The following is a 27,251-nucleotide window of genomic DNA, read 5'->3' as shown; positions in this document are numbered from 1 at the left end:
TAAAACAAATCATTTTGAAATACATCTAATGTTTTAGACGAGCATAAAACCTAAAACTGTAATATTTAGAGGGTCCTAACGGTGACCTAACAAAAAAGGGGGCAGGATAACTCTCTCTCTCTCTCTCTCTCTCTCTCTCTCTCTCTCTCTCTCTATATATATATATATATATATATATATATATATATATATATATATATATATATATATATATATATATATATATTGCAATTAGGTGTACGATGAATCCTATGCCTGAACCAATAAATTGCATGACTTATATTTGATTTTGAGACAGGCAACTTAACATATTTAGACCAAACACTTTACAGTTCTACTTGCACAAGGTATAATCAAATCCTTCAAAGAGTTAAATAAGCAGCATTTCTGCCAACCCCATGTGCATGGATAACCTGAACTGGAATGAGTTCTATTTCCATAGTGCAACAAGATGAGATGTGGCCAAGCTAGCATAAGTTACTTAGCCTCCTTCCTTGCTCACCAGGGAGCCTGCTGCTTCTGCTTTGGGGTAGGATGCTCACACCATAAGCATCAAACTCTCAACATCCTTCAGCTTGAATGCCTTAAGCCGACCCACCTACCAAGATGCGTAGAGGCCTTGTAGGCATGCAATATGTCAATTTAGTTGCAATAAATTTTACTTTGTTTTCCTTTTTTCATGAGGAACAGGGAATTCACCCTCGCGATCAAAAGACCTAGACGCAGCTACGCCTTCAGTACTTATGGTCGCTTTCCTAATGGTTTAAACTTGTGGCGCACCCCAGGGAGTCACCTTGCTTTGGCATGAGTAAGAGACATTATATGCAAGGGGTTGATGCCCATGGGAATGGAACCCTGACCAACAGTCTACTAGCAAAAAGCCCACCCCCCCAACCCTTCAAGGGATGACTATAGATCGAGGGAAAACGGGGCCCCGCCTCGCCCCCGTATGGACCGGGGACGGAGGACATGAAACAGGGATGGAGGTTAAAATTCAACACCGTGCGGGGATGGAGGTTCGAATTTTGAGAGGGGGCGGGGGTGGAGACCCCGGTCCACTGCCATCCCATTTATACCAGTAAAAACAAGGTTCTAAACCAAATCCGGTGTGAGTTGGCCAACTAAGATCCAGACAGCATGGGAGATCTAGGTCAAATTGAACCTGGTTTGGATCTAATTCTCTTGAATCTTGACCTGCCTAGACCAACCCAATGGCAAATCCAGATCTCTTGTGCCCAACCAAGTTCTGGTTGGGACCCACATATGTCCACCGAGGTACAACTCTATCCTATTAGGACAAGTCTTGGATCCCATTCCGGTACACCATGACCTTCCAAATCCAACACGGGGTAACCTGGCCTTGACCAATATCATATACCTAAACACGCTGATGTGGTGGTACTCGATCCACAAGGGCTCGGATCATTTGATAGCGGCAACTCATGAAAGTCACCAAGTTGACAAGACATCACAAGTTCGAAACCCAAAAAAGGTGTCCCTTGCCACAAGGTTAAAGCTGGGTGCGCACCTCAGTGGGCAGGGGTCTCTCTCTCGTCAAACCAATTCCAAGTCAGTGGGTCAAAGTTGGCTTTGGGTTTGGTCTTTGGACAGTAGGTTTGAGCAATCCAGTCTCAGTAAAGCCTCCTCTGCTTATAAACTCAGAAAGAAACAGAAATCAAATACTTGTAAAATTCGAAAGTTTTGGCCAGCAGCAAACAGCTTTTCGGATGTAATTATGAGGTAAAAAGGAGGTAAACAGAGATTTGACTGAGGGCACTACCATTTTCAGTTTTATGGTTTGCAAGTCTTGATTTAATATAACATATTTTCTAGAGTCGGTGCATCACTAAGATTTCGGATGCCAAATGCAATGGATCAACATTTCTTATGATCACCTTGAGAGGATTTGCAAAAAAGGAAAAAAAAAGGAATCCATGGAGCTAAGTTTAACCTTAGCTATGCAGGCAACCTTTTCTAATATAAATATCAGCTAAGGTGTTCTATTATTCCTATCATGTTCCTATTGAAGGGAAGAACAGTACCTAAGACTGTAGTGCAACAAAGGAGCACATGATAAAGCGCATGTTTGATCTCACACTGTAGTCATTAAGATACAAATGTAATGAATAAAATGTAAAAATCAAGCAAGCAATGCAGTGTTGCCAAGTTCAGAAATTACTAATAAGATAAGCAAGATTTTGCCAAAAAGTAATGCCACATATTTTGGACAGGTGCTGATTTAAAACAATTTGGTCAGGTAAAGCATTTTTTCAGCAGAGACAGAGAATCTCTAATGCCTTCCTCGATCATCATCTTCTTCATCAGAGTCACCACTTTCACGAAAACGTGGATTTTTCTCCTGCAATATTTGAGGTCAATGGACATGTCACAAACAGGAAGACATAGAAAGCACTAAAGGATCTTTAAAAGGTAAAAAAAAAATCTAGGGCTCCTTGGAATCTTGGAAAGTTCACTGAATGCTTGGATGCAGTCTTCATTTGATTGTGAAATGGAAAGTAAAATCCATGCTCTTTGATCCATGGAATATTAACTTTCCACAGAAAATGTGGGTAAGGCATCTTAACAAAGTCCTAAGCATGTACGTCCTCCATTTTATGTGATGGATTCCATATTCTTTGTTCACAAAACAAGTCTTCATCCAACCCTTTCAATTCCATGAACCAAACTCACCATTTGAGATTATTAGATGCATGACTTACAACCCATCCATGTCCAGGCTAAGCCTGTAAGTCTCGCATTGAATTAAGGGAGTTCTATAATTGAGTCAAATGGCAGCATACCGGTCTTGGTTCCAGATCAGAGTTTCTCCTTGACATTTCTGGAGCTGGTCTCTCATCATCCCTGTGCCGCTTGCGGCCATAATCTGTCGGCATCAAAATAATAGCATCACTAGCAGATTTTTAACATTCACAATGATTAACATAACTACAAAAGCAACACTAGAAAATGGTCGTTACAGACCTATCATGATCAGAATGATGAACAATTATAACTACAAAAGCCACACCAATGCATGGTCACGACAGACTTATCATGAAGCCATCAAGGAATACACGTTGACTCATGAACAAAGACATTTCACTGTTCATGCTTCTCATCAACCAGTTTAAAATCTAAGGTACCAGAGGGTGAATAGTGATATTCCTTTCTTTCAATTGTTTGGAAAGAAGCCTAAATATAGACCAATGAATGACCTGTTTAGGTGAAAAGCTTCTCAAGTTGTAGGCTCCATAGAAGAAAGAGTCGTGTTCAGATTTGGTACAAATGGTGAAAAGGTACTTCCCCAGGATCCCGATCCAGAGTTCTTTTGTATCAGCCATTTGATATGCTTGGTATTTCATGTTGTAAGACATTGAACAAATTCTCCACAGAGGTATAACATTAAAATGTTTGTCAGGCAGATGAAAAAAAGGGGCATCAGAGTTTCATTCCAGGATTTAGATGCACATCAATACCTTGTGTTCAAAATAAACAAGATTTAGATATTTTTGGTATTCCAGCTGAATCTGAACTGGTATGACATGGTTTTGATATTTGTGACGGAACAGCAAAACTAATGATGGATTTCATACTTGTGATTCTAATTTCTCATGCTCACCTTCACAATGACTGCCATATTTGCTACATTAGCAATAATTTTACTTGTCCTTACACAGTACATGTATAGACAGTTGATGCGCACATTACTCCATCATGCCTATTATAGAAATAAGCAACTATTAGATCAATCCGCACTCTATCCAATCACCGATAAGTCAGACTGACAACATCTTGAGATGGTGCCACCAATAACATCTTAGAAAAAACACTTAATGTATCGATCACATAACGGCACTCAATTTGCAATCAGCCTAGCATTGACAAATCATGTTCTTAATGAAATTGTTATACAAGCAACTTCCATTTCACATCACTAATGGACTCTATAAGTAAACCATGACCCCTCTACGTTGAATTTCAGGTATTTAATGCATGACAACATTCAGCCAAATTCCACCAGCAGGCACCTAAAAACTGCATAGAGATAGAAGCAAAGAATATGGAAATAGAATCTGTTCATAAGTGTGAGGACTGCTGCAGATCAGCCAAAGTGTCATAGATGCAAGTGAATATGTAGCATCACATCCAACTTCGTTCCAGTGTAACATTCTGTCATTATCACATCATTTTGCATTGGGTTTGCCAGAGCATCCAATACACATTTGGGGATAGGCACAAGGTCACGGATGCTAATGAAGGCTATTCACAACCATGCAAACTACAAAAAAAACTTTCCTAAAGATTTTAAGTCTAATTTCATAACATTAATAAACCAAAAAACAAAAGCAATGTTGTTCAAGTAGGTCAAGCCTTTAGGGCTTTCTTGTCATCTGCAACAATGGCTTAGAGTGTAATGAAGCAAGCGAAAATACAATAGAAAACCCACTAAGGGAAAACAAGTAACAATAAAGAGTGCACAAGCACTAGTCCACCAAGGCACAATACAATATCCATGTCAGAATAATCACAAGAACACTACTAGTTGATACAAAAGCCACTAAGGGAAAGCACAACATAAAAATATATATATATATATATATATATTCACTTGGAAAAATGTTTGGAGAAACATTGAAAAATACAAGAATGAGAGTGCCTTTAAATAAGCACTCAAGATTCAAATGGGCTGGTAACAATGGCTATAAATATAGCTGTTGGGACCAGTCCAACAGCTAGTGGGACTGACCCAACAGCTATAACATAAAAAAAAAAAAAAGAACAATAAAAAATACCTATTCTAAGTCGGCTCCTAGAGGGTTGACACCTATTACATAAGAGAAAAGACTGAAATACCCCCGATGGGTAGTTCAGTTTACATATAAACACACTGTGAATATATATATATATATATATATATATATATATATATATTAACACTTCTCAAATTTACGATGTGATCACCGAAAGTTTGCTAAGAAGATAAAAAACGAGGTGAAGACAAGGTCTCAATGAAAAAGTCTGCCAACTAACATTCCGAAGTCACATAGAACAACTCAATAATTTCCCTTAAATATTCTTCTCGTACATAATGACAATCAATCTGTTTGGTTCATTTATGGAAGGTGTGATTGTTTGCAATATAGATAGCACCCTTATTGTCACAACACATCTTCGAATGACTAGAGATAACTAAGTCCATATCTTTAAGAAGACTTCACAACAAAATAATTTTTATAGTTGTTGTCATGGCTCGATATTCAACTTCAGTGGATGATAGAGAGACTTTTTGTTGCTTCTTACACCTCCAAGATATAAGAGTCCCCTAAAACACACAAAAACCAGTACTTGAGACTCTATCATTAAGATTATATCTTCAATCTACATTGGTATAAGCAATTAACTCTAAAGAAAGAAGTGAAGGATAGAAATAGCCCTTTAGTTATAGAATTCTTGATATATTTGACAATTCGTAGAATAACACTCATATGCAACGTAAATGGTGCATGATAAAATTGACTGGTTGAATGCACTACATGGGAATGTCTGGTCTTGTAATGGATAAGTAGGTCAAGGATCCAATCAGTTGTTGGTATGGAGTTGGATTTTAAGAGGAGTTTCATCTTCCAATCTTAATTTTGCATTTACAACTTCTGCTGTGTCAACTTTCTTAGCATCAAAAATTCCAGATTTGACAATAATATCTGCAGCCAGCTTTATTTAAGACAAGATATATCCTCTAGGTGAGTAAGTCACTTCAATACCTAGGAAATTTTGACATCAAGTTGATAAATATGTCACTTTCTAATGTATGCTAAGGCAATGATGATTCTAAGACTAGTCATACGAGCTAATGGGAGAAAAGGTCTCCTCATAATTTATCGCATACTCTTGGGAATAACCTTTGGCCACTAGTCTAGCCTTATATCTTTCTAAAGATTCATCACCTTTTGTTTTGACTTTATAAACTCACCTACAACCTATGGTCTTTTTTTCATATGGGTAATAGTTGGATTTCTCAGATCTTGGCCTTCTCGAGGGCTCCTAGTTCAAGATTTATGGCAACAATCCATTCAAAGATTTCTTTAGCCTCATTGTAGGTTGAAGGTTCATGAAATGAGTGGATAGACACAAGGCAAGCTCTATATCTAAGAGAAAAAGCTTTGTAGAACACAAACCTTTCAGGAAGTCTAGAGGTTTCACTGGATTTTCTAATACTAGTTTCTCCTAGATTTTGATTTTGTGAATACTTATCAAGTGCACATGGAGGATTTTCAATAGTTCTTCTATAATAAGTTTGAGCATCACAATTTTGGGTATCCTCCATGGAAACACCAAAGTCATCAATATGCATATCATCATCATCATGTATAATTTTATCATAAGCCTTCTTAGGCAATAAGTCAAATAAAAATGAATACTCAAGATCATCCTTAGGCTTATCAAAATCAAAATCATTTTTATTTTCAAGAAAATTTACATTTCTTAAAATATATAATTTGTCATTTTTAGTATCATAGTATCTATACCTTTTTGGTTATTGGCATAACAAAAAAAAACACATTCTATTGCTTTAGGGGATCATTTATCCCTTTACAATAAGTACAAAACATTTACATCAAAAAATTCTTAATCTACTTAAATCTGGAGAAGTTTGATAAAGTTTTTCAATTGGAGACATGTTTTGTAAAGAAGATGAGGGCATTCAGTTGACAAGATATATTGCAGTCTATGTCACAGGGATTCGGCTAGCAGGGTGTCGCACCCGCGTCGACGCGAGTGCGGCACCGGGTGCGGTCAACCCGATCCTGGGTGTGTTGACCGCAGCCAAGGTCATTTCGGTCTATTTTTTTGGATTTTTTTTTTAAATTGCCCTATGAAATGGGCTGCAGAATTTTAAAAAAAAAAATTCTGATGACAGCTGCTTGTTGTTGTTGCTCTTGTTTTATAAAGGGGCACTTGTGTCCACAACATCTGACGAGCTTTGTTGGCATCCCATGCTATTCCTGCCTCTAAACAATTAATTCGCAGCGTTGGAAAACATATTGTTAACTTGGAAATGATGATCCTTCTTCGTCAAGGATTTTCTCTCTCCATAATAAATGATAATGGTGGTGGTAGCCTTGGTGGCTATTAGTATTCACTTTTCTCCTGACGAGATGGGTGCTCTAGCCATAGCCTTGTGTAGACCTCTCTTTTCCACATGTCAAATCCAATAAATTTCTTTTAGTTGTGATCTGTGTGCAACTGTATATAAAATGAAATTTTAAGAACCCTAGGCAGTGACGTGGCAGTGGAGCCGTAGGCCTCGTGAAGACTCTCTCCAACAAACCACATCAAACCTTTCGCTTATATTTTTTTTCGTGAAGACCAGGGAGTTTCAGACATGATTGAATCATAACAGTCAGCAGAACGCAGCAGGCTGGGTCGATCAGATTGTCAATCCTTTCGGTTCATCAATTTTGTCCCGTTGTGCCAAAGTACACAACAAGCAAAACGTGGGTAACAAGTCTTCAAACAAACACACCAACAAAAAAAAACTGGACCCCCGACCTATGCCTGGGGAACCCCCGGACCCCCTTGTCTCTCTCTCTCTCTCTCTCTCTCTCTCTCTCTCTCTCTCTCTCTATATATATATATATATATATATATATATATATATTTACATTTTTGCCCTTGCCACACCCCCGCACCCGAGTTTTTTGGAAGTGCTGAATCCCCGGACCCGCACCCATGTGACATAGACTGCAGTCAAAGCACTTTCAGCCCAAAATCTTTTTGGAACATTTTTTGAAATAAGCAGAGTTCTCGTGGTTTCAATGATATTGACAATGTTTTCTCTCGACTAATCCATTTTGTTGAGGGGTATTTGGACAAGATCTTTGATGTGAAATCTCATTTTCTTTCAAATAATTGTTTAAATCATTAGACAAATATTTACTCTCAGAGTCTGATTGAAAAATAACAATATTAGTTTGAAAATGATTTTGCATAATTTTGTGAAATTCTTTGAAGCAGAAGAATACATTGGATTTTTGCCTAAGGAAATAAATCCAAGTTTACCTAGTATAATCATCAATAAATACAATATAATATGAGAGTCCTCCTTTGATATGACTAGAGTCGGACCTCATATATCTGAATGCACAAGTTCAAAAGATTTAGAAGAGATAAAAGTTCTAGAGCCAAAAAAAAACTTTTTTCAATTTTTCAAGAATACAATCATTACATTTGAACTCTTTAATACAAGTCTTAAATAAGAAAAAAAAAGTCAATTTAGATACATTAGGATGGCCTAATTTTTTATTACACAGATTTTTTTTTCCTTAACAAAATTACAAAATGATTATTTAGCAAGATAAAGAAAATTCATGTAGTAGAAATCTCCCTACCTATGGACTTCCCCAATCACCTTCCCTAACTCGCGATCCTGCGCCCAACATTTTTTTGATGAGGAGACCTCATACCCATAATCCGAAATTTGTGAAATTCAAAACAAATTTAGATTATGTTTTGGAATAACTTTAACTTTAGGAACTTGAATTTTTTTTGAAATGTTTGTGAATGTTCCAATACTTTTTATTTCTAAATTGGTTCCATCGGCCGTAGAAACACGAATTATAAAGAGATTTTGTACATTCAGATAAGAGGAATTTTAAAGGAGTCATGTGAAAGGGGGCACCGGAGTCAAGAATCCAAGAGAAAGAGAGGAGGTGGATATGACGGTACTGAAAGCAGATGTGGACGATGTCTTATAGAATAGTCATAATGATCCCATTAGATGATGAATAGAATCATTAAGATATCCTCCTTTCACGATAGCTTTATCACCCTTTTTGGGTGTCTCTTCAATGGTTGCTACCTTCTTTTTGAGCTTAGGACACTCCGGTTTGATGCCGGCTCTTGAAAAAACTGGCAAATGATTCTCCTTCCTCCCCAATTGTTATTTTTTCATAAATGAGGAGGTTTATACGTTTTAACATTGTTGACGGGTCTTGACATGGCGAGAACCTCTTCACTTCCCTTAGTCATGCCAAGTCGGTTCTTAGCTTGGTACACCTCTCCAAGAGCATCATCAATAGAGGTGGCAGTGGTCCTATGTAAGATGTTGGACCTCACTTACTCAAACTCGGGTCTTAACCCAAATAGGAAAGTAAACAAGTGTTCCTTATCAAGTTGCTTTCACCTTATTTCAAATTTTCAATAGTGGATTCATCCCACTTAAGCTCAAGCAACTATAATTCATCCCAAAGGGGTGAGAGGGCACCATAGTAATCTTTCACACTTGTATCCCCTTGCTTAGTGGTCTGAATTTTCTCTTAAAGAAAATATTGTTGTGCCAAATGTTTTTGCACGAACATTTCTTGAGAAAAATCCAAGCTTTACAAGACTTTTTGAATTTTACTATGTTTGTGGTAATCTTGAGTTTCATGCTATTAAGGAACCAAGAAAGGATTTGGGCATTTTCGGCTTCCCAATCTTCCATTTCGATTTGGTATTCTTTGAGTGTTTTTTCTTCTCTCATCATCACTAAGAGCTTTAACTTGATCACTATCATTCTTGGTGAGTATGAGTTGTGGTTCACATGTAGTATCACTCACATCCCCATAACTTTTTGCCGTTAAGATGGTATTCCATAGCAGCGGTCGACATCAAATAGTTGGAGTCGTTTAACTTGAACGTGATCACCATCATGGATTCTTTTTTGCCTATCTTGGTGGAGAGACACAAGCCTTTTGGAAGATCTTTTCTTTGCAACCATGAACTTTGGAGACGCTTTACACAAAGCAAAGAGCTTTAGGATCCGATAACATGTAATGAAGCACGAGGATACAATATAAAACCCACCAAGGGGAAACAAGTAACAATAAAGAGTGCACAAGCACTAGTCCACCAAGGGGCACTACAATATCCAAGTGAGAACAATCACAAGAACACTATAAGTTCATACAAAAGCCACTAAGGGCAAGCACAACATATATATATATATATATATATATATATATATATATATATATATATATATATATTCACTTGCACAAATGCTTGGAGAAGCATTGAAAAATACAAGAATGAGAGAGTGTCTTTAAATAGGCACTCAAGATTCAAATGGGCTAGTCCAAGCCCCAACGGCTATAAGTATAGCTGTTGGGACCAGTCCAACAGCTATAACATAAAAAAAATAAGAACAATAAAAAAATATCTATTCCAAGTCGGCCCCTAGAAGGTTGACACATATTACATAAGAAAAAAGACTGAAATACCCAATTTCAGTTTACATATAAAAACAATGTGTATATATATATATATGAATATATATAGAGTAGAGTGTAGGGGCTTAATGATACGTGCTTAATAGGTTTTTCTATTCTTCAGGCATTTTTTTGCAGTTCGGACCTCATAAATGTGTTGGTCATGGTCGATTTACAAGGAATCCACACCCGGATCATGTGTTTTCGATGAAAAAAATGATATTTGGAGCCTCAAAATTTTATAAAAAAATTGGACCATTGATTTTTTGAACCTTATAAAAACCCACCCATGTGTCGGAATCGAACACTTCAAGAGCTGATCCCTACAAAATCAAGTACATAGATCACATTTGTACGGTCAGAATTTTAAAATAAAATGAAAAAAAAAACCTGAAAACCCCATTAAGCACTTACACTCTACTCTCTCTCTCTCTCTCTCTCTCTCTCTCTCTCTCTCTCTCTCTCTCTCTCTCTCTCTCTATCTCTATCTATATATATATATATATATATACACACACTATATTTTAACATAGAGAAGCAACAGTAAGACGCAAAATGACATAATAGAAGCAGTGTACATCATCCTTCATCTTAACCGCTGCCCCTACCAAACTCCAGCTTGGTAATTTTCATTGCATGCCTAAAGTTGAGCCATATGATTGATGAGGTGGACTTGAAATGCCACAAAAGGATGCTTTACACCCAACCAATTTCGAGGTCATATTTTTTGCCTTAAAAGGTTGTCGAAACATAACCAACTTATGCTTAGTCCTTAAATGTAATCATCACTTCTCTAGGAAAAAAGTTCTCAACCTATGTGTAGGGTGAGCAATAAACCAAGCTTCTCACAAGAATCTCAAGCTTGGTTGCTATAGCTTGGCTCAAGTTCTTTATTTTAACTAGCAAGTCGAACTTGAGCTCGCTTTTAGGTTTGATAAAAAACATGACAAGCTTATTTATAAGCTCGTGCACGTATGATGGTTTTTTACATATGCCTAGAAAAATAGATGCCATAGGTTCAAATCCCATGGCCTCCTTTGCAAACTCTTTCTTTTAAAACATATGGCTTGCCTCGCTAAGCTCAAACTTGTTCAAGCATAACCAAGAGAAGCTTAAATGCCTAGTTTAGTAGTTTAAGATTGACTCAAGATCTAGCAAGCTCAAACCTGAGACTTCATATTTTCAAGCCCAGATTGAACAGCCCATGCTAAGCTTTACTAGGCACATGTTCTTCCATATATATATATATATATATTGGTGTCCACATATCTAGGTTTTCAAGGCCTGCCATGTCCAACAGTTTGTACCTGTGTTCAGCATCGATACTTGTATCAGTGTCCAAGTACAAAGCTAGTTTAAGATTGAGTCAAGATCTAGCAAGCTCAAGCCTGAGACTTCATGTTTCAAACCCGGATTGAACAGCCCATGCTAAGCTCGACTAGGCATGTGTGCATCCATAACTATGGGCCCCTTGCATGCACATCAATAATCATGACCTTGATCTTGAGAACTGAGATCTGAAAAAATTTTGACAACTAAGATGGTGGGACCTCCCAAATTTTCCATTAGAGAATCTAAAAAAACCCTTGGTCTCACCTTTGATATATCTTTTAATAAAGTTGAAGTTCATATACATCTTGTGTATTTCTTGAATGGTTAATCCCATAGTTGGCAAACTCGTGACTCGGGCTCGGATCACCCAATCCTTGACTCGCGAGTCAGCAGGTTCGGTGACTCGGGCGAGTCAGGACTCTATATTTTATAGTGTAAGCACGTGAATAAGACATGGAAATAACTAAACTTCAAGCTAATATGTCAACAGTTAAGTTACAAAAACATATAATTATACATGATTATTAACTTTTTTCATTGAACAATATTAGATTCTTCATAACAAATGACTTTATATAAGAATTGTGCATTGAAATCATAAAATACATGATTAAAAAATTATAACTGGCATTAGGATCGGTAACCTGAATCGGTGACCCATTAGGGGTCCAATCCGAGTCGACTCCCCGGGTTTGCCAACTATGGTTAATCCCCCATCTTCCATAATGAAGAGTCATGGGAAAATATGAGATTGAGAATTCTTCGACACACTATCCCTATCCTCTAACTAAATGTAAAGCATGACATCTTGTCAACAAAGTTGACATCCACGAATCCATCTTTTTCCCCAGGTATCTAACAAAAAGTTCAAACATAGCAAATTGGGGAAGAATAAAGGCATGAATTAGTGCTTATCTACATGCAACATGCACCTAATTATACTAGAATAAGCAGCTCAACTAGTGAAGATATCCCAAACAGAGGTTGGAAAGACACCTAGAATGAGGGAATTGATTGTCTCACTAATTTAAGCCATTCGGCATTGGGGGTTTTTTCTCTTCTTCAATAATGAGAACACTGCAGTTCCTTTTTCCATCAAGTGGGAATTCCCTCTGATTGATAAGATCATAACTCATGAGACCCCACTAAATTCTTGCCACTTAGTTCACAAGTTTGAAGGGGAAATTTTCATCTTTTACATAGTTAATACTTTTAGTCCTTCAAAATCCTATGTGATGCACGTATTCAAGCTGAATACACGGTTCCAACAATGTGAGTTAATACTCAATTTTCTATTTTTGATTATCTAAAAAACATCATCCAGAAATTCTGCATAGCAAATGGCACATCTCCCATGTTTTTCTACATGAATAAATGTAAGCATGTGAAACTTAATTCCAAAAAATTTCATATATTATCAAATATAGAATAAATATGTCCAGTAATATGCATGCCATGCTTGGAAATGCATGGGATCTCATAAAAAAATAATAGCGAGAGGATTTTCGACACCACGGATCAAACAAAATTTATGGTAAGAATACAGCAACATAAGCAAATGAGCCTCCCTTGAAAATATGTACCTCTGCCATGCCGATAAGAACTTCCATGAGCTCCACCCTGCCTACCATCTGCAACATTTACAATGCACTAAGACACCAAAAAAGGAAAGCAAGTGAAACAAGATGCACACACATGCACTCAAGCACGTACACACACAAAAGCTCTCTCTCTCATTTGGTACTATATATACATGTATGCATACATGTATACTTGTTTGTATTACCATGGCCAACTGCTCATAAATTCCCTTGTCCGTGTGACTATACCATGAACCATCATTATATTGCATCACAATCAGGTGACCAAGGCATCCCGAAATCCAGATGAGCACAAATTGAGAGGTATTGCATAAACACTCACATGGTGCAGAAATAACAGGTTGGAAGGCCCCTAAAGATCCAACGCCATAATCCACCAACTGCCTTTGTGCCTCCAGCTCCCTCTGAATTAATTTTCCATACCCCCCTCTGCGTTATGTTTGTTAAGAACAACATTTCCCCACAGAATTAAGCTGATAATTATTCTATGTAAATTTCATATAGTGACACTTATTTCAAAAGAAAATTTCAGCCATTCATGAAAACTCAACTCCAGGAGCAGAGCAGAGCCAATAACAATCATAAGGCATTCTTCAGCCCCTTCTGCAAACAAAGATCCACAATGGAACAACACATACCCAAAATCTTAGAGTACAAGGTTTACAATGCAATTATAACAAGAAATGGATTTGAAAACCTACAAAACATCTATGTTTATACTAAGTGGAATTAGGCCTGGTAGATGAGCCAAATGAGCTGAGCTCTGCCCATCAAGGGTGAGTCACGAGAGCTTGTCACAAGCCGAGCTGAGCCTGAGCTCGTTATGAGCTGATCACGAACTGGCTCGTTTCATTAAAAAAAATGAAGTGTTCTTTAAATTTTGATTAATATATATAGCATACACGAACCGAGCCAAACACCCCTTGTTCATGCTCGGCTCATACATGCTTTACGAACTGCTCAGGGATTGGCTAGGCGAGCTCACTTTACAAGTTCAAACGAGTTCCGAGTGAGCTGACAAGCAGCTCGTCTCATTTTCCAGCCCTAACTAGAAGATATGATTCTATGAAGAAAATTTATTTTGATGTGGATGATGGTGAAAAAGCACACCACATTAGATTAACATCCATAAGCTTATGAACAATCTTGAAAAGATAAATGATGAGACTTCTGATAAAAGATTATTCAGTCTATGAATCACCAGACAATAGGATAGAAGGCAACACCAAAACATACCCACGAAAACATGTGGTATGTTTTCACAAACTCATGAAACTACAAGTGGGCACTAAACGCATTTACAACTTATATTATAAAGCAAATAGCAATGAAATGAACATGCACCTGGACATAAAAAAAAGTCAACCCATGCACTTGCCCTGATTATTGAAGCTGGCAAGGAAATCACTAATCATTACTTTAGTCAAATCAGCAGCAGTAACATAAGAAAGAAAATCACTAACAAAAGTTGCCCCAACGAGATTATTAATGCATAACCATAAACAAAGAGCACAAGACAACAGAAATGTGGCTATTCGTGTCCTATAAATTGTTACATAGATATTAGTGGCACCAGTTGAATCTTCTCTGCAGCTTCAGGAAGATGAGGAAAAACAATTGTAATCAATTGGAAATGTGGTCTAAAACAGGTAATAACTAGTATCTGACTAATGTTTGATCCAGCTCAAATGGAAATGTAGTTTTAAACATGTAATAATATTTTAATAATACTTCATCGAGCTCAACACTTTGAAGCTTTCAATGAACATTGCATATCTCACTTTTATCTACAACATAACCATTTAACTTCTACGTGTGCCCAAAATTACCAATTAGAACCTATTATGACCTATGCAAGCAAATTCATTATTAAGAAATGCATGAGTTCATATAACTTCAGACAAAAGCCAAAATCTGCACCGTCACTATGGAAAAAAATATGCGAGTGAACATTACAAGTTCAAAAAGGATATCTGGATCATAGTCAGTGCGATATTCATCCCGAACCTGTAGAAAAAGAATTTGCAAATATAAAAATTGCTGACAAACTTCTAATCCATAAGAAACCAGAAGAAGCAATTACAACCTGACCACCACTTCTTCCACGGCCCCACTGCCTTCCCTCTTGGAACCCCCAATCAAAATCAGCACGTATAGGACGGTCATCAAGAATTGTCCCACTAATATACTTGACAGAATCCTCAGCATCCTCTCTAGAGTAAAATCTGATCAATATATCAGTAACCCAATGTCAGAAATAAAATTTCAAGATGAAAGACGCAACAATCAGTGGATATGCAGCATGAAGAAATACAATCTAGTTACACAAACTATTCATGCATAGGCAGGAAGCTCAAATGCAAGAATTTTCTTTTTTCTTTTCCTCTCTCCTAAGACCCTGTAATAACAGATGAGCTTTGTGCAAGAACATAAAAAACAACATTGCAAATCTTGTACTCCCTCCAAAGTAATTTGCAAACAGAAAATACTACAGAGTTTTATTGCTTGTAAAAGGTTGTTCCTATAAGATCTACAGGTCTGCACTAGAAAACAGTTTGTAGAGAAGAAGAGAGCGAGAGGAAGAAGAAAGGGCTGCAGCAACTGTTTCTCCACACCCTTCCTCACGGGTCGTGGGTTTCTTTATATCAATCATTAGATTACATTCCAAGAATGCCACTAATTATAATACATAACAAAGATACATAAGAGGGGCAACAGAAGAAACATTAAAATACAAGAAAAAATGTTACATAAAAAAAGGGTGTGATACCCAAAACACATCAATCTGGATCTGGATCCATATCCAAAACCTCACGTCTCAATACCGTACCTCAAGTTGTGCATGGTAAGAACCATAAACAACTTGTTCTTCAAGTACCAAAACCTTTCCTTAGTTAATCCTTGTGTAAACAAATCTGCAACTTGATCCTGAGTCCCAATGGATTAAGTAGAAATCTCTCCACTTTCAATTTTGCTTATAATAAAGTCTTGATCTATCTCTATATGCTCCGTTCTTCCATGTTGAATAGGATTGAGAGATATCTTGATCGCACTTTGATTATCACAAAATAAGATAGAACTTGACATATGTTGATATAAATCAAATAATAGATATCTGATCCAAATGATTTCAGATGATGTTGTCGTCATTGACCTGTATTCAGCTTCAGTACTCGACCGAGCTACTGCCTTTTGTTTTTTACTGCTCCATGAAATCAGGTTCTTTCTAATAAAGACATAATACTTGAAGACAGACCGTCTTTCATCTAGACCCCTTGCCCAATCAGCATCTGAAAAGGCCATAACTGATAAAGTACCTTTATCAGTATCGTTCCTCTGATAACAAAGCCCATCACCAAGAGTGTCTTTCAGATATCTAAGGATTCTTTTGACAACCTCAACATGAGCCACACGAGGGCAGTGCATATACTGAGAAACTTGATTGACTGCATAAATAATATCAGGACGAGTAAAATTAAGATATTGGAGCATACCCACAATAATCCTATACCTTGTAGGATCATCGAAAATGTCCCCTTCATCACATCCAAGTTTTTGATGCAAAACACTTGGAGTGAATATCGGCTTGCAATCTTTCATTTTAGCCTCATTGAGTAAATAATAATGTACTTATGTTGTGTCAACACTAATGAGTCTTTTCTTCGATCAACTTCAACGCCCAAGAAATATTTGAGGTCTCCCAAGTCTTTCATTTTGAATCTACTATTTAGTACATTTTTTACTGCATCAATGTGGTCTTTGGAATTTCGTGCAATTATGATATCAACAACATAAATGAGTAATATTGTAAACCACTTAGATGAACAAAGAATGATCCAAATGAGATCTACAAAAACCATGCGGCTGAATTTCAAGAGAAAAACTCTCAAACCATGATCAAGAAGCTTGTTTTAGCCCATACAGAGATTTGTTCAATCTACACACATAGTTGGCTGGATCTTTCTCATTATACCCTTGTGGCTGCTCCATATACACCTCCTCCTTGAGGTCTCCGTGCAAAAATATATTTTTAACATCTAGTTGACCTAAATGTCAATCATGTTTCACTGCTAGAGAAAGAACAACTCTGATAGTTTTTATCTTCACTATTGGACTGAATGTCTCGTCATAGTCCAACCCATGTTCTTGAGTAAAATCCTTTGCAACTAGCCTTGCTTTGTATCTCTCTAGGCTGTCATTTGGTTTATATTTTATTTTAAAGACACATTTTTCTCTAACTGCGTTCGTTTTTGCAGGTCTCTTTACAATATCTCATGTTTTACATTCATGTAAAGCCTGTATTTCTTCATTCATAACCTCAATCCATTTGTTGGATTTTAAGGCTTGATTGTATGATCGAGGCGCTTCATGTTGAGATACAACAGCTAAAAAAATTTGATGGTCCATGCTGAAATTTTCATAACTTACCCATCTATCAATGGGATGTCGCACTCTTTTAGGTCTTCTGATTATTTGCCCTTGTTCATTGAGATGGTTTTCAGACTCAACACTTTCTTGTTTTGACTTCTCTCGGATGCATTTTCAGATTCAATGTTTTAAATCATACGGCTGTATGTAATTCCTTTGAATCTTCCTTTTGTGCCATCGGAATGAGCAACTTATTGTCCCTCAACATTTGGCGGATCCCACATGTGTACCTTCTAATATATCATTGTTTGCATCATTTGTTGTTGTTGCCTCAATAGAGAACATATAACCAAGGTTTATATAGTTGTTTTGACTGCAGTTGAACACTTTGTACATTGTTTCCCATTGAAACAAAATCAGATTCATCAAAAACATTTCTAAAAATACGAATGCATTTATTTTCAATGTCATAGCATCTATATCCCTTATAGTCATCTACATATCCAACAAATTTGCAAACATCGACTCTTTTGTCAAACTTGCTTTGCAGAGAGGCATCAATGTGAACATAACACGTGCAACCCTATGCCTTTAGATAATTATAATCAGGATGTTGGCCGAACAATTCATAATGTGGCGATTTATATTACAACAGTTTCATAGGCAATATATTTATGGTATGCCCTGTTGTATGGAAGGCCTATATCCAAATAAATAAAAGACCAGCATTCATCATGGCTAGTGCGCTTTCAACAACATGCCTATGTTTTCACTCAACAAGACCATTTTGCTGAGGTGTCCGGGGACAAGATACCCTTCTATTAACTCTATTCTCTATAAGATATCGAATAAAGTCATTTGAACAGTACTCACCCCCACTATCACACTGAAAATTAAGAATAAGTAAAGAAAATTGATTTCAAACCATAGCATGAAAGTTCTTAAAAATTATAAAAACTTTATGTGTATGTTTCATGAAGAATATCCATGTATATTGAGAATGGTTATCCATGAAAGTGATCGACGGAAGAAGAAACGGTTGGGGTCGGTCTCCATAAATCAAAATGCATGATTTCAAACAATTTAGAAGTTTTTTCATTATTCAAAATGAATGGAAGTATATGATTCTTAGACACTTGACAACTAAGACAAATTTTTTTAACTCATGACTCAAACTAGATGCTGGAATCAAATCATTGGAAATAAGCCTCTCAATAAAGGCCTTATTACAATGGGCTAAACGACAATACCAGACACTCGACTTATTGGACTCTAATTCATTGACCAAACAACGTGACCTTTCAGTATCTTGGACTGGAACATAAGCCAATGGATTCTCCTTCAAGAGATACATATTCTCATGTTCTTCTCCTTCAGTGAACGTCCTCTTCATGTGAAGATCCTTCACATAAACAGGAGTAAAAACGATGCAAGAATTGGTATCATCAACAAGTTTAGAAACGAAAACAAGCTTTTTTTATATTGGGAACAAGAAAAACATTTGATAGACAAAGATTTGAATTGGACATGAGAATTAAAGCATTTCCAGTGTGTGATGGGGTAACGAGTGTCATCTTCGGTAATAACTCTCTCTACCAAAATAAGAAGACAAGTTTTTAAGATTACCTTCATCCCCAATAATATGATTTGTTGCCTCGAAATCAATATACAAAACTTCTTGATCATTCTACTTTAAATTAACCTTGCTAAGGCGACCAATAGAAGTTGTATACCCAACGATTTTGTCCCTGATCCTCCGGTCTAATTTGGTGCACTTTTACTTTGTGAACTCTACTCTCCAACATACCAATAGTTTACTTTAACATGTTCAGGTTTCTTGCAAATATAGCACGTGGGTATTCTCTTGCCCTGACAAGAAGAGGTGTATTAGGAAGTGAGGGCAGCGAACGTCCTCCCTGATTACCTCTTCGCCCTTTGCCTCATCCTCTCATGCCTCCTCTTCCTTTCCCAAACTGTGTACTTGACATAAGTACATGATGATTGTCTCCTTCCCCTGTAGGATTCTCAACAGATCCTCCTCTTAAATTCATCTCAAATTGCAGCAACTTAGGACATAAAGCTTCAAAAGTAGGCAGCTCATCAAAACAAGACAAAGTAGTATAGACAACATTGTATTCGGATCCTAATCCATTAAGGACCTGTTGTACCTTACCTTTATCTAAAATGATGTGATCAATCACAGCAAGATGCTTTGAGTTGTGATTTTCTTCATCTTATTAAGGTACTCCATGATAGACATGAAACCCTTTTTAAGATTCGAGAACTCCCTTTTGAGGAACATAACTTTGGCCTCTGAAAACATTTGCAGAAATTGGGTCCACAATTCAATAGTTGTGCAATCATCGGGAATGCTTACCAAAACCTCCTATGACAATGTAGACGTGATATATGCCATCCAAGAAATGTATTTTGGGTTCTGAACCTGTGAAGATTTAATAACAGACCTTTTTCATCCTTTTCTTCCTTCAATATGAATTCTGGTGGAGTCTGAATTGATCCATCCAAATGACCAGAAAGTTCTTGGCTACGCATAAAGGGAATAATCTGTCTTTTCCAAGTAAGAAAGTTTGAGGTATGTAATTTTTCGAAAACTAATTGATTGAGGAAGCTTGCTAAAAGAACAAAAGAGGACGAAGAAGAATCCATGGCAGATAAAAAGATCAAAAGAGGGAACGCTACAATAAGAAACTCTTTATGCAATTTTTTTTACAGATTAGGTACAACTCACGAAAATATCAGATAGATGCAGCAGTAAGTCAAGAATAGTCAATAATCATAAATAACTGATTAGCTGAATGGATGCGATATTAAGAATTAAATATCGCAATAAGTATTGGGATGTTTCAAAAGATATTAGATCCAATACAGATCTGATATGAAGAACAATTAGATAGAATCAGATTACAAGAAAGATAATAATCAAGAAAGAAAACCCAAAAGACTGATCTAGGTTTTTTTTTCTTTTTGAAGAGAATAAAGAAAACTCAAAAATCGATCTAGGTTTTTTTTCTATGAAAAAGAACACAAATTTTTTTTGATCAATTTTATACTGAACAAAAGATCAACAGCAATGATGAGAATGAGAAAATAAACTTAGATCGATACTTTCGATCTATATATTATTTTCTTGAAAGGAATGAGAGAAGAGAAAACAAGAACGTGAGGAAAAGAGTAAAGAAAGGAAAACTACAAGACAGATGTTGAGATGGGAGGAAGCCAATGCTTTCTTAACTCACCTGGATAGAGGAGTTGAGACCTTGCTCTGATACCATATAAGATTTGCAGGTCCGTACCAGCAAACAGTTTATAGAGAAGAAGAGAGAGAGAGAGAGAAAGAAAGGGATGCAACAAGTGTTTCTCCACACCCTTTCTCATGGGTTGTCGGTTCTTTATATCAATCATTATTCCAAGAATGCCCCTAATTATAATACATAACAAAGATACATAAGAGGGGGCAACAAAAGAAACATTAAAATGCAAGAAGAAAGGTTACATAAAGAGAGGGTGTGATACCCAAAACGCGTCAATATGGATCTGGATCCAGAACCAGAACCTCACGTCTCAATAGCTCCACCATGATATTCATTTTTTATTTCTTAAAACTTTGTTCAATTGGAATAGAGGAGACAATCCAACCCTAGCTCCAGGAGGGGCACGATTTGTTGAATATAGGCTTGACTCCATCCAACAATTCAGAAGTGCTGTAGAATAATAGCAATCAATTCAAGGTTGATTTCATGCCACATTTCAAAAGTTCTTTTTCCCTTTTAGAAGGAAACAAATGCAGCAAAAAAAAAGTTAACAAAGTTCAATTCCCAATCGAGTTTAGAAAATGTTAAAATAAATACCTTGATTATAACACAACAAACTTGAAAACAGAAATGTCTCTAAGAATCAATGATATTTTTGGATTGTTTAGTTTTGGAAATTCACATTGGGCTACTATAACAAAATTTTGCAAGCAAAATAAAACATTATGATTTCTGTCTAGTCCTAAAATTCATATTATATTACACAAGCTCCACAGACGGTAGAAACCAGATATAAGTTTCAACAATGTGTTCGATTAAACTAGAATAGAAACTCCAAAAAGGTGAGGGCCAGTTCTTCCAGTGAGTCTTTCCCATGAGAGCTTTTACAGATGAGTCTTTCAAGATATGTCTTATCATGCACAAGTATATATGTTTGAAGGATACAGGGTGTATAGCTTGTCTTTGCTAAGAAAACTTTGAAAAAATAAATGCCCCATTGAGATTTATCACAATGCAAATGCGGAAAACTCCAAAGAACATAATTATTAAAGAACAAGTTGGTGTAAACTTACATGACAAAGCAAAATCCACAAGGGGTTTTGGTATTTTTATCCAAGCCCATAATTATCTTCTTAATCTCCCCAGCACGAGAAAAAAGTTCATAAACTTGTTCTTCAGTGGTGTAAAATGACATATTCCCAATATAAACAGTGGTTGAAGTTTGAAGCGCATGTTCAAATTCCTCTTGTGTCCCAGGAAATCTTCGATCTCTATATGCAGAAATCTTGCTTGGATCCTATGGAAAAAGATTCCATATATCATTGGATCAAATAAAAATATAAGAATCAACATGTAAAAGACATTTCATATGAAGAACTATTAAAATTAGACATCAAATTGGTGAAAATAAATAGGCACCTTAAAGAGACATAGATCCCAAATGATGTTGTACACATGGCAAATAAGCAAACAGTGTACAAGCCCAATGAAAGCTCAATAAGCAATGTAGCTAATAGAGTATTTCAAAAACCTATTGGTATAAGGGCTCTGACACATGAACCTCATGGCTGGCTAGTTGGGATCAGCTTGCTAAAAATGCACTGAAAAGTCCAAGCTTGAGCACTCTTGGCTAATAAAACAGATGGCACTGTTAGAGTCACACTTTCTTAAGCAAGATCTCAACTTCAAATCACATTGGAGAAACACAAAGTTTGATTATCAAAAAGAGGAGGGAAGAAGGAGATACATATATATACATACATATGTATGTATGTATATATAAATAAACAAATATATATAGAGAATATACATATGGATTTACCAAACCTTTAAACTAGTTGTATTAATATTAGCAGTGTTCAACTATTGAAATGTCTAAATCACCCTAAAAAGGAATGACACTTTTTAAACTACACAGTTACTTTCGAGGGTAGAGTGAAACTTTTGTGTTGGATACAAACAAAAAATCAAGACATCTTTCAAAAAGTATCAAGGTTTACATTAATAATCAGAATTTGACAAGTAAAAAGAACTTCAAAAAAGTAACTATGTATTTTCAAAAATTCCATTGCTTTAAAGGTGTTTCAGTCATTTGAATCAACTGAATTCTACTAAAGTTAATACAACTAGTTTAATGTTATATATATATATATATATATATATATATATGAGTTAATATTTGGTACTATTGAAGGCACCAAATTATATGGAACTATTGAGCTGGAAATCATGAGTTCAAGCTTTATCAACTCAATCTGACCACATAGATGTGTTCATGAAGGTTTGATCGTTACGGATCAAACCTTAGATTCGATCCAAAAATATGATTTTTTGAGTCATGAAATTTTAGTGCATTGTGAACCCTTAATTTTTTAAGCCCTTAAAAAACCCGCTTATGTGTCACAATTATATGATTCAAAACTCATTCCCCACTAAACAAACATTGTAGATCACATCCATAAGATTTAATTTACAAAAAAAAAATCTAAAACTTATGATTTTCAGCTCAATAGTTCCATATAATTTGGTGCCTTCAATAGCACCAAATATCAATCCTATATATATATTTGAACCACAATATAATGCCGTGGAAAACACTCCTGTTTGTATGGCCTTAGCCACCAAAAGCTAGATCTAACTGCAGAGATGTGTTTAACATGGTTTATTTACTATGTTAGTAGCTATGTCACAGGGACTCGGCAAAACAGATGCCGCACCCGCATCGACGCGACGAGGGATCGCGTGCGGGTGCGGCACCGGGTGCGGTCAACACGACCCTGGGTGCGGTCAACGCACCCAGGGTCATTTTTGTCCACAATTTTGGGCGAAAAAAATTTTTCCCCCCGATGAAAAGGAGGAGGATTAGGGCAAAAAAAAATTTTTGCCCTAATCTCTCCTCTCTCTCCCCCTGAGCTCGAGCTCTCCCATTGCCGCCCCAGCTCCGCCGCCCCCAGCGTCGCCGCCCCCAGCTCCGCCTCCCAGACTCCTCCTCTCGGTTCCTCCTCTCCTTTCGCAGGTATGTCTCTCACTCTCTTCTTGGGTCGGCTGGGGAGGGGCCGAGCACCCCCCCCCCCCTCTCTCAGTCTCTTGTTGGATCGGCAGGGGAGGGGCTGAGCCTCCCCTACTCCCTCGTTTTTCGGCACAGGAGGGGCCGAGCCCCTCCCCCATCTACCTCTTTTTTTGGGTCGACAGGGGAGGGGCCGAGCCCCTCCCTTTTATGTTTTTCTTTTTTGGGTCGACAAGGGAGGGGCCGAGCCCCTCCCCTTTATGTTTTTCGTTTTTGGGTCGACAGGGAAGGGCCCGAGCCCCTCCCCTTTATGTTTTTCGTTTTTGGGTCGACAGGGAAGGGGCCGAGCCCCTCCCCTTTATGTTTTTCTTTTTTGGGTCGACAGGGGAGGGGCCGAGGTGGCTTGGTCTACCTACTTGACCATCTCAAGACAAACCATGTATGGGATGTGCCTCTTTGGGTTCCCTTCATCGCCATCTTGATTGGGTCCAGCTCATCCGCCCTTGGGATAGCTTATGGGACCCTTTCTACATGTTGGTACCCAGACAAGGAAGGGACACTCATAGGGTGGGAAGAGGACCAGAAGAATTGGAGTATGCTTTGGAGGGAGGGTGAGGGCACCACCAATAGATGATCCTCCTGCATGCTTTCTACACATAAGAGATCACACTTTTCCTAATAAATTGTTGTGTTTTCCTTGTTGTTCATTGTTTGCCACTGCATTCAGCCTCCCTATAGGGTCTGGCAAAACCAAGTAGGTTGAGAAGGGTGTCTTTCAGATAAGGAACTGCAGTTGCCTCTTTTATATGGGCAATATTTTTAATGTGTTTTTAATGAGTTTTTTTTAAAGGCAAGCTGGGGTTAGACAGAACCTTACGAGTTATACAACTATACCATTGGGTTTTCAACCTTTCAACACAAGATTAAGTGTACTAGCCCCTCCCCTTACGAGTTAGTTCTTTTATGCAATACTTATTTGATTGATATTTAGGTCGATTTATGTAATTGCTTTACTTATTTGATTGATAATTTGATATTTAGGTTGATATACTGCATGCATGATGAATCATATTATGAGTTTATGACAATGTTTACTGTTAAATGTTAAACTGTTAAAACTTCAAAATTATATATATATATATATAATTTTTTTTTTACATTTTTGCCCCTGCCGCACCCCCGCACCCGGGTTTTTTGGAAGTGCCGAATCCCCGCACCCGCACCCGCACCCGCTCCCGCACCCATGTGACATAGGTTAGTAGGCTTAATCATATCTAGCATACCATAAGATTCAGTTTCCAAGATGGCGAAAAATCAATTGTTCACAATTCATGAAGAAAAGGATGGTTAGGAAATAACTGAAAACATCATGGAGTTAATTTTAACACATGAAAACACTAAATAAAACATGATAAACATGATCCAAATGTTAGTTTCTGCTTTTATGTAAATCAAGAGTATACCACGGTTATGGTGGTTCAGTACCATAGCATACCCACCTATATGTATATATACACATAGCAGTACACAGGTTGGATTCCAGTGATTCAAAAGCGGGTTCCCACTAAAAACAGCATGTAGATCACATCCATGGGGACATTTGGACCAAGAAAAACCCAAAAAAAAAAGAAAAAGAAAACAAAGTTTGCTAAGTCGTTTGCACATACAAACGATTATAGCAAACTTTAACCCTATATATATAATGAACTTTTGAATCATTAAAACATACACAAACTACTAACAGGCAGTGTAGTTTTTGCACTAACATAGTAGCAGATATAAATTGAAAACAAATATAATATTAGAGATCATATGCCAAGACACTCTCTTTACTTTCGTGAATCAAATTTGAGCCTCCACGATGTACATCACAGTTTCAAAACAACAAAAGTAAATAATAACCATGGCAAACAAGTTGTTACCTTAAATAAGGAAGCCATTAACATTCATATATAGGATACCATCCACTGAAAACGGGCCCCAATGCCTTCAAATAGTTAGAAAAAACACTTATGTCAGTGCCACAACACCAATCAAAGTACTATATAAGCCAGACTAATTAACATTAAACAGCTCAAGGTGCTCTCTCTCTCTCTCTCTCTCTCTCTCTCTCTCTCTCTCTCTCTCTCTCTCTCTCTCTCTCTCTCGTGTGTGTGTGTGTAACAACAAAATAGAAAAAGGGTGAAAACATGCACATTCTAAGGGTCTGTTTGGTTGAAAAGCTAAAAATTCAAATGTCTAGTTTTCTATGTTTCATATTTTTAAAATTTCAAGTTTCTTAAATTTTAGAAAAGTGCAGTGTTTGGATGCACTTGAAATTGATTAAAAGTTTTCACCTGTTTTGTTATTTATTGAAAATTTCAAGCTCTCTCTCTCTCCTGGAAATATATACTCATTGCTCACCAGAATTCATGGATACAGAATCCTAAGTTCGCAGCCAACCAATGTAAATTATCCATCACAAACTTCAAAAGGAACTCAAAATGGATTAATCTACCTAAATGTTGAATAACTTCCATTCCACATATACTCTCTTAAAACAATAACAAAAGCATAGATCATTCTCCAAAATAACAACAACAATGATTCAAACGTTAGAGCACCCACAAAAAAGGAACATACCCATACACAGAACACTGCACAAAGTTGATCATAATAAGATTGACTCCAACAAAGTATACAAGAGATAACGAATATGAACACTAATTACTTGATACCAAATTCATTAGAAGAAGGATGAAAATAACCAAGAAGACGCCAAACAAGAATCCACAGACGCAAATCAACAAATACTTCGTGGGTCACATATAATACACAAGAAAACTCTTCATGCAACCCATTTCGATGCCACCAACTGTTACAAAAGCCACTCCACTCGCTTCAACTCATCATCAAAACCCATGACATGGTGGTTTTAGGTTTGCCTCAGAATTTTCCTTCACCTCACCAATAAGGCAGGTACGGAGGACACGAAAAGCCACTGTCTGTACGCAAAACACTACACCCATCAAACAGAAAACTCATTGACGCTTTCTCTCACCACAATTCCAGAATCCGCCGAAAAAGAGAGAGAGAGAGAGTATACCTCGTGCAAGAGCTCGTTTGAGCGAGAGTGAGGAAGAGACTACCGTCGGAAGCCGACTGAGCGCGGGCTGGGCATAGCTGAGAGAGAGAGAAATGGGGTTTTGACGAATTTGGGGTGTAAACGGGTCGGATACGGCAAGTATCATAGTAGATCCAAAGCCGAATCCGAACATTGCAAACAATTTTAAATCCGGATCCACGTCCAAATTAGATCTGATGTAACAGACTTGAATCCAAACCCGAGTTTTAAGTATGAAATACTGGATCCAAGTCATTTTCAGATGCAAATGAAGTCGAAGAGGAAAGATTTGACGAGACACTAGTTAATAAAGGTTGA

General features: G+C 37.1%; 1 protein-coding gene across 3 annotated transcripts; it reads right to left on the bottom strand.

Moving 5' to 3' along the window:
• Positions 1-1,970: 1,970 nt before the first annotated feature.
• On the bottom strand, positions 1,971-27,002 carry LOC149836991 (nuclear cap-binding protein subunit 2-like). Of its 3 annotated transcripts, none has more exons than XM_090005727.1 (10): positions 26,916-26,985; positions 26,578-26,828; positions 25,753-25,817; positions 21,897-22,120; positions 15,270-15,408; positions 15,157-15,190; positions 13,506-13,616; positions 13,166-13,213; positions 2,802-2,884; positions 1,971-2,359 (listed from the first exon to the last, which is right to left on the bottom strand). In XM_090005727.1, the coding sequence occupies exons 3-10, from the start codon at positions 25,774-25,776 to the stop codon at positions 2,291-2,293; spliced, it is 732 nt and encodes a 243-aa protein (XP_089861853.1). In that variant the 5' UTR covers positions 25,777-25,817; positions 26,578-26,828; positions 26,916-26,985; the 3' UTR covers positions 1,971-2,290. The 3 variants fall into 3 exon arrangements, with proteins under 3 accessions (XP_089861853.1, XP_089861854.1, XP_089861852.1); XM_090005728.1 differs by having other exon boundaries at positions 26,773-26,828; positions 26,916-26,983; XM_090005726.1 differs by lacking the exon at positions 26,578-26,828 and having other exon boundaries at positions 26,916-27,002.
• Positions 27,003-27,251: the final 249 nt, after the last annotated feature.

Source organism: Nuphar pumila, chromosome 5 (genome assembly GCF_984573655.1).
Source record: "Nuphar pumila chromosome 5, dmNupPumi1.hap1.1, whole genome shotgun sequence".
NCBI lineage: Eukaryota > Viridiplantae > Streptophyta > Magnoliopsida > Nymphaeales > Nymphaeaceae > Nuphar > Nuphar pumila.
The sequence above is the reverse complement of the archived record's forward strand: the minus strand, read 5'-3'. Positions and strand labels throughout refer to the sequence as shown.

Bases quoted from the DNA above. Each gene is read 5' to 3' on its own strand.
- LOC149836991 (XM_090005726.1), bottom strand. From the start codon at position 25,776: ATGTTAATGGCTTCCTTATTTAAG. The intron at 22,121-25,752 runs GTAACAACTTGT...CTTTTTCCATAG, and splicing joins TAATGGCTTCCTTATTTAAG to GATCCAAGCAAGATTTCTGC. The intron at 2,360-2,801 runs GTATGCTGCCAT...CAAATATTGCAG, and splicing joins CTGATCTGGAACCAAGACCG to GAGAAAAATCCACGTTTTCG.